This window comes from Hyposmocoma kahamanoa, unplaced genomic scaffold (genome assembly GCF_003589595.1).
Source record: "Hyposmocoma kahamanoa isolate Upper Pololo Valley unplaced genomic scaffold, ASM358959v1 220, whole genome shotgun sequence".
NCBI lineage: Eukaryota > Metazoa > Arthropoda > Insecta > Lepidoptera > Cosmopterigidae > Hyposmocoma > Hyposmocoma kahamanoa.
In genome coordinates this window covers 6321884-6335203 of record NW_020653740.1, presented here as the reverse complement: position 1 = coordinate 6335203, position 13320 = coordinate 6321884, and the positions used below count along the sequence as shown (strand labels likewise).

General features: G+C 33.9%; 1 protein-coding gene across 1 annotated transcript; it reads left to right on the top strand.

The window, feature by feature from the left end:
* Window positions 1-999: 999 nt before the first annotated feature.
* On the top strand, window positions 1000-6016 carry LOC113227893 (islet cell autoantigen 1). The gene is made up of 4 exons (XM_026460976.1): window positions 1000-1575; window positions 2616-2861; window positions 3756-4013; window positions 4219-6016. Exons 1-4 carry the CDS (start codon window positions 1006-1008, stop codon window positions 4429-4431), a joined length of 1287 nt encoding a protein of 428 aa, XP_026316761.1. The 5' UTR covers window positions 1000-1005; the 3' UTR covers window positions 4432-6016.
* Window positions 6017-13320: the final 7304 nt, after the last annotated feature.

Below are 13320 nucleotides of genomic sequence, written 5' to 3'. Positions count from 1 at the left end.
GGCCATTCCACATTCCGGTTGTAAATATCGCATCATAGACAAATAATGCAAATCGAAAAATATATCTTGCAATGGCAGCAATGTACTACAAACGAAATCTATCATCTTTGTTTTAGTCTATGCGTCGTTTAAGTAGACACAATCCGAGATCCGAGGTCCATATACATAGGTGGTCTCATTATGACGTCATAGGATTGCCAAATTACATTGAATGTGCTGTTTCATCAAAATTCCTTAGTGTAAGTATAGATAGTGTATAGTAAAGTACATAGCGGTCAAATAACATTTGTTTCCTTGAAAGTAAAGTGATTCAATGTACTTTCGTATTATTTTAAATTTAACAAGCTCAGCGTAAAATATAATAGTTTCGTCTACTGTAGCGAGTAACAATCTGGAATCTGTTAGGGCTACTTGGAATCAGAAATATTGAACCACCGGTGATTTTAGAAGTGACACGGTGAAGAGCGTGTCAACACCATCAAGGTCAACGAGGTCAACACTTAAAATTAGATTTAAATTTTACTCTATGTCTATTGAGAGACGAAACGTTTAAATTTTGAATGAACTCGATGTATTGTTTAGATTTAGTTCGGTTTATTAATTAGTAAAAGAAAAATGAATGGTTTTGCAAAGGGTCAAAGGAACTAAGGATTTATGGCGGAGTATGAAGGTAAATAAATAGCAAACATAGAATAAAAATATATGTAAGGGCATTATTCCAATTTATTATTTTCTCTGTTAAATAAAGATCAAACGTTGAAACACTCACACGTTTTAAATCTAAAACAAGTCAGTTAAAACACTCTGTCAGTTACTAAAACTATTACCGCGAAAAGCCAAGAAAAATCAGAAAAAAAACCTTTTGCAATAAAATGACAACACAGCAAAATAAATGTCAAAGTTATCAAGTTTGCTTAGCACTTCAGTCTTCACTTTGTTAGTACAATTTTTGAATTTTATTGATAACACTGTATACTAAATAAGTAATTAAATTTGCTTCTAAACATGATGCGATATCAGTATTGGGTGACCAAAAAGACTGTATTGAAAAAATTGGGTACAAAAGAAGACGAATGTATTATTGCCTCTGACGCGGAACTTGATGCAAAATTGGAGTTATTTCGATCAATATCAGATAGTTGCTTGCAGTTACAGCGTGTCTTAGATCAGTACCAGGAACGATTGTGTATTTTGGCTCAAGAGGAGAATGCTTTAGGGAAGTTTTTACGAGATGCGGGGAAGAATTCAGATGCGTCGGGGAAACACATGGTATCCACTGGGAAAGCTATATCTTATTCTGGACAGCAGCGTTTATCGGTGCGATCACCTCTTCTAAGGCTGTACCATGAAGTGGAGACGTTTAGAGGTCGTGCAGTGAGCGATATGCGTGCCACAGTGTCGGCTATGGAAAAAGCCCGCATTGAATACCGCGCCGCACTGAGTTGGATGAAATCAGCCAGTTCCGAGCTCGATCCTGATACAGGACGTGGTCTCGACAACTTTCGCAAGGCGCAGCGGCAAGTGCGCGAGAGCAAAAAGCTGTTTGATAAGTTGACACTTGATGTGTTGCAAAAGGTAACTTATCATTGTCAATATTTTACGCCTACACATTGTATTTTATTACTATTGGTTGCTATGGATGTATAATCCATCAAAAACAATCTGTTAATTGGACATAGTTAAACAAAAAAAATTCAATGGATATCTAGTCAGATTGAGATATGGCAGTTTGAAGTTTAAATGTGTTTCTCACTCTTGTTTTATTTTCAAAACTTATAATGTCATGTAACTCCAGAGATATTTATTTATGTTTATGTGTTGGATTTTTTTGCTGATCTAAGAGGTTAGACTTTAAGAACTGTTTGGTACATATAACTCATTTTTTGATAATTTTGTGGATTGGATCTTTTTTGCTTAACTACGTCCAATTATGAAAATGTGTGAAATATTGAAAGCCAAGAAATAGAATTCCACCTATTCAACCCATTTTGTTTACTTTATATTATTGTACAAAATATTTTTTAAGTTGTATTTTCTTTGTTTTTATTCTTCTGTTAACATCTAGAATGTTCTGCTTGTGAGTGTGGTATAGCATGTTGTATCTTTTTGGGTATAAGTTTGCACTACTAGGCAATGTAAGTAATTGCCAAAAGGTTTAGGTGATTGCCCAATTTGCTTGTATTAAGAAGTGAGCTGTTTAATCTCTTCCTTGATAGTTTAATCTCTTCCTGCCAAATTATTTGAGAATCCTTGTTTTTGTCACAGACCAAGATGCTTTGTATTGTTCTCAATATAGTATATTAAAGGTTTTGTATTATACATACTTATGTTAGAAGTGATACACTGATAAACTACCTCCAAACTGTATGCTGTATACCAGTATTGGCTGCTTTATTAGACTTGTCATGTAGCCTCCTCCATTCCTCTTGGTTCATAAGATAAGACTTGTATGTAACTAGTAAAATAAAAACATTGACAAATATTTCAAACAGGCCAACTCTTTAGGCACCTACATTGCATGTGGAATTTATTCAGAGATTCTTTTTAGAGGATTTGCAACTAATTTGTTTCAATTTATGTGATACATTTATGGTATATTTTGTACATGTTTACAGATAGACCTATTGGCTGCAGCAAGATGCAACATGTTCTCACATGTCCTGGCAAACTATCAAAGTTCCTTCCAGACCTTCGCCACGAAAGTGGCACAAACTTTAATTGCGACTGCAGATACTATGAATACTGCACCTCAATATGAGTTTAGCATATTGAAAGAACTTTCTCAGAATTTGGGAGAAGGAGCCGAGGGAAAACCTGAGACGGTTACTCCTCAAGATAAGGATCAAATGTTGTTCTTCCAGGTACTGACTAACTGTTTCATTATTTAGACATTTATTGTACTGCCACAACAAGGGCACCTTCAAATTAGACGCTTGTAGAATCGCTGCGATGGCGCGACTGTGGCGCTGCAGCAGCGCGTCAGTAGCACTTCAGTAAATTTTATATATGTGGCGCGCGAGTTAAGAATGCAGCTTCAGCAGACAGTAGTTCTTTTACCTAGTTTAAAAAGATTTTAAACCTTGCAGAGTTTTAATAATTAATTGCAACCTACATTTATATAGTTGTTAGCACTCATTTATTACTTTTAATTAGAAATTCAACCTTACGGTATTGGTGATCAGGTTTCTTCTTTGTACCAACATCTAACTGCAATAAACTACCTCCCGTATTACTGCCTTTTACTTTTCCTTAAGTCGCGCGTGTCATGACAGTGGCGCTGCAACTGCGCTTCGAAATATTGTGTGAGAAGTAGCAGTGCAGCAGCAGCGCTTCTATAAGCATCCAATTCGCAGTCGCTCTAAATGTTTTTGTGCTCTTTACTTTTTATCCCGTTTGTCGCCACCTGGTAACATATGGGATTTTTTCCCATTTGTCGCCAGTAGAACTCACCACTGGCAACAACTGGGATTTTTTTATCCCACTTGTCACCACCTGATAACATATGTGATTTTTTCACATTTGTCGCCAGTAGAAACCACCACTGGCAACAACTGGGATTTTTTTATTCTGTTTGTCACCACCTGGTAATATTATTTTTTCCCATTTGTTGCTAGTGGGAACAAAGCCAGTGGCGACAACTGGGAATAAGCGCTATATTGATCTTCAGGTGTCCATTAAAATCAAGCACTAAATATGTGGAAAACCATGAAGGAAAATAGTTGAAAAATTGTGAAATATCATTCCATTTCTTACAGGATGATTACAAAGACAAACCAGAAGGCAATCAAAAATTAAAACAGGATCCTAATCAAGACTACAATGAACAATCTCCACTATCCAAAGAAAATAACAATGAACAAGAAGCATCGGCTGTAAATCTGATTGACACGAGTTGTTTTGAATCAGAGGGGGGTGAAGGGTCTAGTGTTATTTCAGATCTGGCTGGATTAAGCTTGGAATGTGGAGATATACCGGCTCCTTTTGGATCTTTCTTGCCTTCACAACTGTTGAAGGTATTTTTTTATGTCTGTATATGATATAAGTGGCCTTTTAGATTAATTTACTTTTATAGATGTCAAAAAATAATTTGTCATAATAATTTATATTAAATATTATGTAGCTTTTTGTATGGTAACAATAATAACAATCCCATTTGCCTGTATTTTAGATGTATTATTTTAAAAAACATTCTTAAACTGGAGAAGTCTATTATTTCAGGATCTTTGTTCTACGAACCTCCTGGAAGGTACAACAACAGCACTTAATACAGTTGACAATGATGCACCAGGTGACCGAAATGATCGTAAACAAATTCCAGTACCTAAAAAGGAAGATAAAGCAGCCTGGTTCAAACTGTTTGCTGAATTGGACCCGCTGGCAAATCCTGACAACATTCCTGGCTCCAACAGTAACCAAAGTCATGCAGCTTGATTTGATTTATGGAACATTTTACAACAAACATTATTACTATTCTGAGTTATTCCAGGTAGGCCAGACTTACCTCCTATTCACTGTAGAGAAGATGTGCAATAACTCTAATCATCAAGTTATATTTAGACCTGCACTAATTTATTCAACATGCTACACAAACAATAAAGTTAAAAGTGAGTCATTTCAGGGTCGAAAAGTAACTTGTAAGCTTTTATATTTTATATTTTATAGGTTTACTTTAATAGCACGTTTGGATGGATAAGTGGCACATTTTAAATTGGTTTAGAGATGTAGGTTTCCCTTAGCAAATTATTAAACAATTGACTGTTTAGTCACTTGGGGCTTAAGGATCAACGCTTCTAATTAGCTCGCAGCATCACTTCGTCCATACGATACGACGTATTTTGTATGGGGTACCATGAGCACGTTGAAGTGTGCTGATATAATACGCATTAAGTATGTACGCCAGTGGTGTGCAAATTACTTTTAACTATGTGTTGTCCCTGTTGTATGTATTCCAAATTTCTTTTCTGTCTTATAATAATGTTTTTACTAAAGGTGTTATCACAGGTACCATCCCCAACCTTTCTGCCAAGAAAACCGTATTAGTATTATTAGGGTGGCTTCTTTTGGGGCCTATGAGGCCCCTCATCACTGCGACCATTAAATGATCTCTTGTGATCACCATTAATTACAGCTCAGAGCCAAGACCAACAGCATTAAGGAACTGAAGGAGTTTCCTGGCTCCGACAGTTTTTATGTCTTCTGGGCGTGGCCTGTGCCTACCCAGTATGGAACTTCTTACGCCCATTAGTGGGCAGCACTGGGTGAGGAGACGCACAGGAGTTTCATCCGCCTCATGGCAGAATCTACATTCTCTGTTTCTGTCTCTCTGTCCAATATTTGACATGTGCTTGTTCAAGCCACAATACCCTGTTAAGGTTCTAGTCAGCATTCTGATGCCGAAATAAAACCGTATAGTGTAGGCCTAAGATAATGTAAAACGTGAATATTATAAAATATGAAATTGGTGGCAACAAAGTGTTACAAAAACGCGTGTCCATATTGTAGCTAGTAAAACTTAATTAACACTATCATCAAAAAATTTTGTTTCATTACACAAAATGACCAGTTAGTCAGAAATGTAAGCTGTTGTAAAAAATTGTAACATCACCAGCCAGTTACCATCACAAACTATGCCACTAATACAAACTGGATTAATTGTGTCCTCAAAAATTTAAACAAGTTATTATTATTCATGATTGGTTGAGATATTTTATTATTTGTATTCAATTAGAGATATGTTGCCATATCCTGTGAAACAACTGGCTGGGACCTCTATAAGTCGCTCATCTGTAAATAAGGTCGCACCTTTTCGTTATAACCTGTATATTACCTAAATATTTCTCAGAACAAAGTATTAACTTAGATTTGAACTAACTTAAATACTTAGAGCTTGTAAAGTTCTAGTCGATTGTCATAAAAATATTTATGTACATAAACAAAATGTATACCCTCCTTAAATACGTTAGAATTAATGTTTCATACAAGTATTGTACCAAAAATATTCTAGTCGAAAACCTGGATTTGTGTTCTGTTCATATACAGAGTGGCCCATTTACAGTGGTCCAAAATTTTTTTTAGATAGAGGACATTGTAACAACCCTTTTAAATTAAACGTTGGTTCAGCGAAAATTAATAGTTTAGAAGTTATAATTTTTTACGTACTTTTTTGAAAATGTTCTACTCTAGTCATTAAAACCGCTTTAGTTTGAAAACTATTGTACTGAATTCATTGAAATTTGCGTCCTCATTTTGATTCAAATCGGAATCAAGCCGATCGGGTAGTCTCGAAACCAGATGGGTTTCTGAGCGAGATGATCCTGGGGGTCTACTCACGATCTCCGTCCAACCTCTGTCCGAAACAATTACTGCCAAATAAGCAATACTTGACCAAATGAAAAGACGCGTGATGCGAATGAAGCTTCCTACTGGATACTTGTCTTTAAATTTAGTCGAATATTACTTATTTGACAGTAATTGTGTCGGACGGAGATCGAGAGTAGCCCCCCAGAATCGATCCGATCGGGTAGCCCATCCGCAATATTATACGCCTCGACTCGGAAAAGACGTAGTTTCCGATCGGGAGAGGCAATCAAAATCAAGGTGCTGATTCAGGAATTCTCACAAATTAGAAAGATATAGCAGGCTATATCTTTCTAATTTGTGAGTTAAATCAACTATTGTCCTGATTACAAATGTCAAAAGTTTCCGATCGGCCAGTTGTGAGTCGCAATTATGCACCTCGACTCGAAAAAGACGGTTTCCGATAGGGAGAGGCAATCAAAATCAAGCTATTGTTGGTGTGGAAGTAGGGCCATTTTTGTGTTTGCTCTTAGATTGCGCCGTTATTTTAGACATTTAAGAGATTTTTTATTTGTTCATGAATAAAATGTTAATTTTAGAAAAAATTCTGACTTAATAATGTACCAAACTACCTTAAGATGTAGGGTACTATTGTAACATCTTCATAAATTGACATGGCGTGCACTGAGTCACTAAAAACCAAAATTGACAATTTGTGTCTTATTTGTTATTCGAACAATTCTAACTTAATTTCTCAAAAGAAAACATTAGTTCAACTCAGATTTATCTTAATTTCTCTCTTAACTTGTAAACTATTGATTTTCGCTGAACTAATGTTTATTTTAAATGGGTTCTTACAATGTCCACTATCTAAATAATTTTTTTGTACCACTAAATGGACCATTCTGTATTTAATGAGTGATTGTTTTGTTTATTTTTCATTTATATTCAATGTAATGTCTAGGTGACAATAAGTTGAGTGTATTTTACCCTTAGAGGATGGAAAGTCTAAGATTTTACCATAGTTCAGTTAATCCATGAGTCTACATAACCTATGTTGTCCGAAAAGTCTGTGCGGTTTTTCTCTAGAAAAGAACTTAAAATGTTATATTATCTATGGCCATTTTCAAAATAATATTTTAGCACGAATTGTAAGAATGGGCGGGAAAGTTTTAAGTCTATAAATTCATCAAATTATTGTATAGAATTTTTATGTAAATTTTTAAATCTAAAATTACCGAAAAAGATTGTAGATCAATATGACAAGTATGCATATAATTGAATAAAGAATGATATTTTTTTATATGTTTTTCGGTTGTACTTTGATACCGCACGTAGGTCAATGTACCGCACGGACTTTTTGAAAAACGCACTAGTACAAAATTAAATAATACATTCCAATAAGTATTATTTAAACCAACGAAATGTGCCTACATTTGAGAAGTTACAAATACTTAGTAGGTAATTTTTTACAAAGGATGTTTAATTACCGAATAAATGTTTATTTTCATATGCTTTTAGAGTTACTTACGTATTGATGTATTTTATTTCGGTATTATTTAGATTCTAAATCAATACTTAATTAATTTTATGCATTAAATTTTGTGTAAATGAATAAATCGTGTTACTTACGCGAGTCGTTTTTTTTTACTTACTTTCATGAAAGTATCTGCTGTTGTATGCATTAGAGCGGCGTAATTTCTACGCGCCGCAGACGCGTGTATCGATACAAACGCGCGCAAATATCGCGAATTGCAAGCACGAAGTTTCTAAGTATACTCCACTGGAGTTCACACTTAGAATGTAGTTGCTTCATTTCAAAAACTAAGTGAAATTAACAAACAAAATAAAAATTATCTCTTATCAAATTGCGCGATACATACGCGTGACTACAGCGCAGTATATAGGGTGCAAAGACTTAAGATCAGCTGCTTGAAGAGGGAATCTGTACGTATTTCCAGTGCTTAAAATCATACTCAAGCCCTGACTTGAGCATTGAGCAGACTTCTGGAGTATGACCCAAAAGCTACTCTTAAGTTCAGGGTTTTCTTTTTGTAAGTAAGTTTTGTTGTCGATAGGTTGTGAAAGAAGATACAATTTTGCCAAAAACTTAGACTATGGAAAAAATGACTGATGATGATGATGAATGAATGATGATAAATTTTTATTCATACACATTTTAACAAGAGTAGCTGGATTTGATTATACATATTGAATTAAAATGTAAAACTTTAAAATATGTCTCCTCTTTGTATTTTTCATAAATACAACGAGGACACGTGTAACAGAGACGGGCATTGACCTATTTTGGAGATGGGGGCTTCATACATCCTAAAAAATAAAAAACCGACCTGAAAAGTATACGTGGAATTACATATAATTACCAAGTTTTATTGAAATCGGTTACCGGAAAGTGCGCAAATCCGGATTCATTCCCTAGTTCGCCTCTTGACGGACTTGACACAGGAGATAATAAAAATCGGTTCTCACTATTCAAAGTATTTTGAGAGAAAAACGCCTTTAAATGGAGAATAGCAAAATCAATCATTAAAATAATTGCTCTTTATAACAAAAATTTAGGCGCTATTTATAAAAATGAATCTAACAGCCACCCTTAGAGATGGATGATTTTCTTCAAAATTAAATGGGACCACTATGGAGGTACCCTCTTTCAAACAAAAAAAGAATCATGAAAATCGGTTCACAAATAGTGGAGTTATCGCGTAAAATACATACAAAAAAAAGGGAAAGGTGTACGAGATGATCCTTGGAGGTAAGATGATCCTTTTCAATTGTAGCGAATCTAGTAACGTCATCTAGATATTTTCTTCAGTAAAATATAATATAGGCCTCAATATGGCCTCAATGTCTCATCAGTCAATTCGTGATAGCGATGTTAGTGACGAGTTCATTTTTGTGGAAAAAACAAAAATTGTTTGAGTTTGATCTAAGGTAAAGATTAAAAGCTTAGGCAACTTCCATTCTAAGCAATCAATTGCCAAGTTTTTGTGTTTTGGTGGCTTTGTATAATGCTCTATTTTCTTTTTTAATGGCGTGGTACAGTAGACAGCATACAGGTTATTTTGCCGAACAAAAAATGAACATAAGTAAAGTGGGGCAAGATGATTATGGTTTTGGTGTACGAGATGATCTGTGGGGATCATCTTGTACTGTATATACTGTTAACGGACTATATTTAATTTGTATGTTTTTCTGAGTACTGAACCTCTTAATTAAATAGCTTGCATACGAATAAAATAGTGAAAGACTGCATTTCGTTTACATGATCGATCTCGATTAATAACAAATATAAATGCTTTTTCTTAAATAGTTAGCAGCAGGTCAGCGTTATGTCATTAAAAAGCGGGCTAAAGATGAAAATAAAGGGTCTGTCAAATACAATGAAATATTTAGGTGAAAAAAAAAACTGTTTTCATCAGATGTGTTAAACAGGAAATCGAGCTCGTTAAGTACATTAAAGATATGGAGACGAGGATGGATACCAACTTGCCATAAAAAACAATATCGCCCATCCATAACTACCTGTAAGATATAAATTAATTACGATTATTTGTTCTCGAAGTTCCGGAACTATTTTTTCATATACCTAGATTACATAAGTGAGGATTTTGTTAAGTCTAAAAAGTTGTTGTTTTCATTTGTTTCTACCAAAACCTAGACATTTTCCTAAATAGAGACAAGATGATCCCCTGGATATTCTTTCCCATACCCTTAGGATTAGGATTCTTTAGTAAGGTTTTAAAAATATTCAAATATAATAATGAAATATCAAAAAATAAAACGTTTTTAGTAATACAACATGTAAATAGATAAATTTTCTATCGTTCAACGCTTTGACATCTGCTTTAAGCTGAATATATTTTAAACTACCACCATTCTCCCTTAAGGGGATCATCTGGTACACCTTTCCCCTACAGTCGAATTGAGAACCTCCTTCTTTTTTTAAGTCGGTTAAATATACTACAAAACACCGACGTTATACAGTGCTTTTTTAAATGGGACAGTATGGGGAAATCCAAAACCATAGACGATACAAGGAAACTGTAGTAAGAACTTAAAGGATGGAAAAAATAAAACTAAGTCTGAAGAGTAAGAACTATTAAGTGTTTTATAGTATTAATGGCCTTGCCTTCGCATTTAGACAATGAAAGGGTTAGGAAAGCAGAATTACAAATTATGCAAGGGATACGGAATTTGGATGAAAAAGAATATGGTAGGTTGGGTTGGTGGATAGCTCGATTATAATAATCGGCATTTTTTGGTCAAGCGTAAGTTGACCACGTTGTGTTGAGTTTCATGTAAGGATCGTTTCATTGTATGAGTCGAAAAAAATTAGGACAGCAGAAGTTGACTAAATTTAATTGAATGTTTTTCATATGGAATGAACAAAATTGACTATTTTTTTCACTGCTGATAGAGTTATTTTTATGTAAGGATCATTTTATTGCATTGTAAGAAAAAAATCGGAACAGCAGAAGTTGGTCTAATTTAATAAAAATATTTTTTCACACAAAATGAATAACATTTTCTTAAATTTGACCAATTTCTGTTGTCCCGATTCTTTTCTTCCAATACAATAAAATCATTATCATAAGAAACCGCGTCTATTAGCATTAAAAACAATTAGTCAATTTTATTCATTTTGTATGAAAAATTTTTGAATAAATTTAACCACCGTCTGTTGTCCCGGTTTTTTGTCTTCTACAATGAAATGATCCCTCCATGAAACTAAGTCGATCAGCACTAAAATGTTTTGATCAGTTTTATTCATTTTTATGGACAACTCACTCTTAAAATACAAATAATATTTTCATTATTGTATTTGTAAAAATATATCAACAATGAAACATTATATTATGAAGTAGCATATCAAATAAGTATACTAATTTGTATTATGAAATAATATTAGTAGTTTTGGTCACCCATAAGCGGCCACATTTTCTGTAAAAATTAAAAAGTTAAAAACAATATGACTGGCTGAAATATGAATGAACACCCTATTACAAAAGAGACCCATTACTACTTTGAAGCCTCTCGTTTTATTAACATAATGCGCGGTCCAGTTTAATATACAAGTCCGTGCTCTTTAGCTGCACTTCTTGACTGACATCACCGCGGCATATGATAACGTAAATATTAAAATTCTTAAAAGTAAACTAGAGCAGCTAAATGTTCCAACCCTTTTAATAAATTTTATTTATAATATGTTATTAGAGAGATTTCTACACTATAACGTTATACATTTAGGACAAAACGAAACTATAAATAGAACAGTTTGGAAAGGTTTGCCTCAAGGCTCGGTACTGAGTCCAGTTTTAGACAACATTTATACTTTTGATTTAGAATGCTCTATTAAACGATGTGATGTCCTTCAGTTTAGGACGATTTACTTTTATCTTTCTATACATTTGGACATTCTGTTGAAGAAATAAGTGAGCATCTAACTGAGGATTTAAAATGTTTAAAAAATTGTCTAGATAGAAACGGGTTGGATTTATCACCAACTAAAAGTAATGTCATTTTATTTTCTAGAAAACGTTCTCCACCATTAGTAAATGTATCTTATGTTGATACGCCTCTCCCACTGAAAGACCATACCAAATTCCTGGGGGTAATTCTGGACTCTAAACTTACAGGCATTCCTCATTGTGAATATGTCACGATGAGGTGTGAACAGCTTTTAAATATTTTAAGATGTCTAACCGGTGTTTGGTGAGGAGCTCATCCAGTCACTACGAGACTTTTATACAACGCCCTAATTAGAAGTGTCCTAGATTATGGAACCATCCTCCTACATTCAGGTAATGCTGCTGCCTTTCGAAAGTTGAACAATGTCCAGTCCAAAGTCTTAAGACTGATCACAGGCGCGAGGAGATCTAGTCCAATCAATTGCTTACAGGTTGAATGTTGTGAACCACTCTTGTCTCTGGGAAGACAGTACCTTAGCGATAGATTCTTTTTCCTTTGTCTCCAACTAGAAAAAACGCTTAACACATTACTTTCAAAAATACAAGAATTAAACTCTGAAGTTAAGGGTCGTACTTTAGAACTCTACTCAATGCTCAAGTCAGGATTTGAGTATGGTTTAAAGCACTCGAAATCGTACTCAAGTCCCTGCCATTAGGGTCGTATTTCCAGTAATAAAGTGTTTAAATAAATAAATAAATAAACATTAACCCTATTTATTAATAAAAATTATATGAATCTGTGATAGCATTAAGTTTATGTATTATTATCGTTTATAAATCCACATCCTTTTACATATTCCAAATTCCGGTCCGTTCTGTTTTTCCTATATCCTTGTTTTCCTAACTTTGACATTGGCTAAATGCTCTATCTGCTCTATGCATAGCCATAATTTAAAAAATATATATGTTAGGTAGGACCAGTGCTGCCATGTGCATCGTAATTACGGTAAATCTAAGCGGTAAATGCACCGTACTCAGCACAAATTTACCACCTATCGTCGACACATGACAACGGTGATAAAATATACCGTAATATACAGGAGCTGGATTTTTTGTAGGAAAGCATAGTTTAAAAAGTGCGAGATCGGTGTGCATACATTAAAAGGTTAAATTAATAATAACCTGCCCCCTTTAAGGAAATCTTTTGATGCAGCAATCTATCCAAAGGCATAGCAAATATGCGTCAATTTTAAGCGAGGAAATGTTGAAAAGATTAAATCATAACATTTATAAAAATTAAAAGATTGTATTTGATAATAGCTGTATTATAAAAAGGATGAGATTTAGACTAGTTTTTATCAATGTGTTCGTCTTCTCATTTTTGTAAATGTTTAGATTTATTTTTTTCTTATAATTGTAATTTTCCTTTATAAGTAGTAAAAAGTAAATTATGCACTAAAATGGTTTTTTATTAATATTTACTTAGGTATAAAATTATAAAACTTATTGAAAGTATATTAAATTAATAATACCTATACCATAATTACACTGTTTTTTTCCTGGGTCAATCACCGTAATTTTTTGACCAGATTTT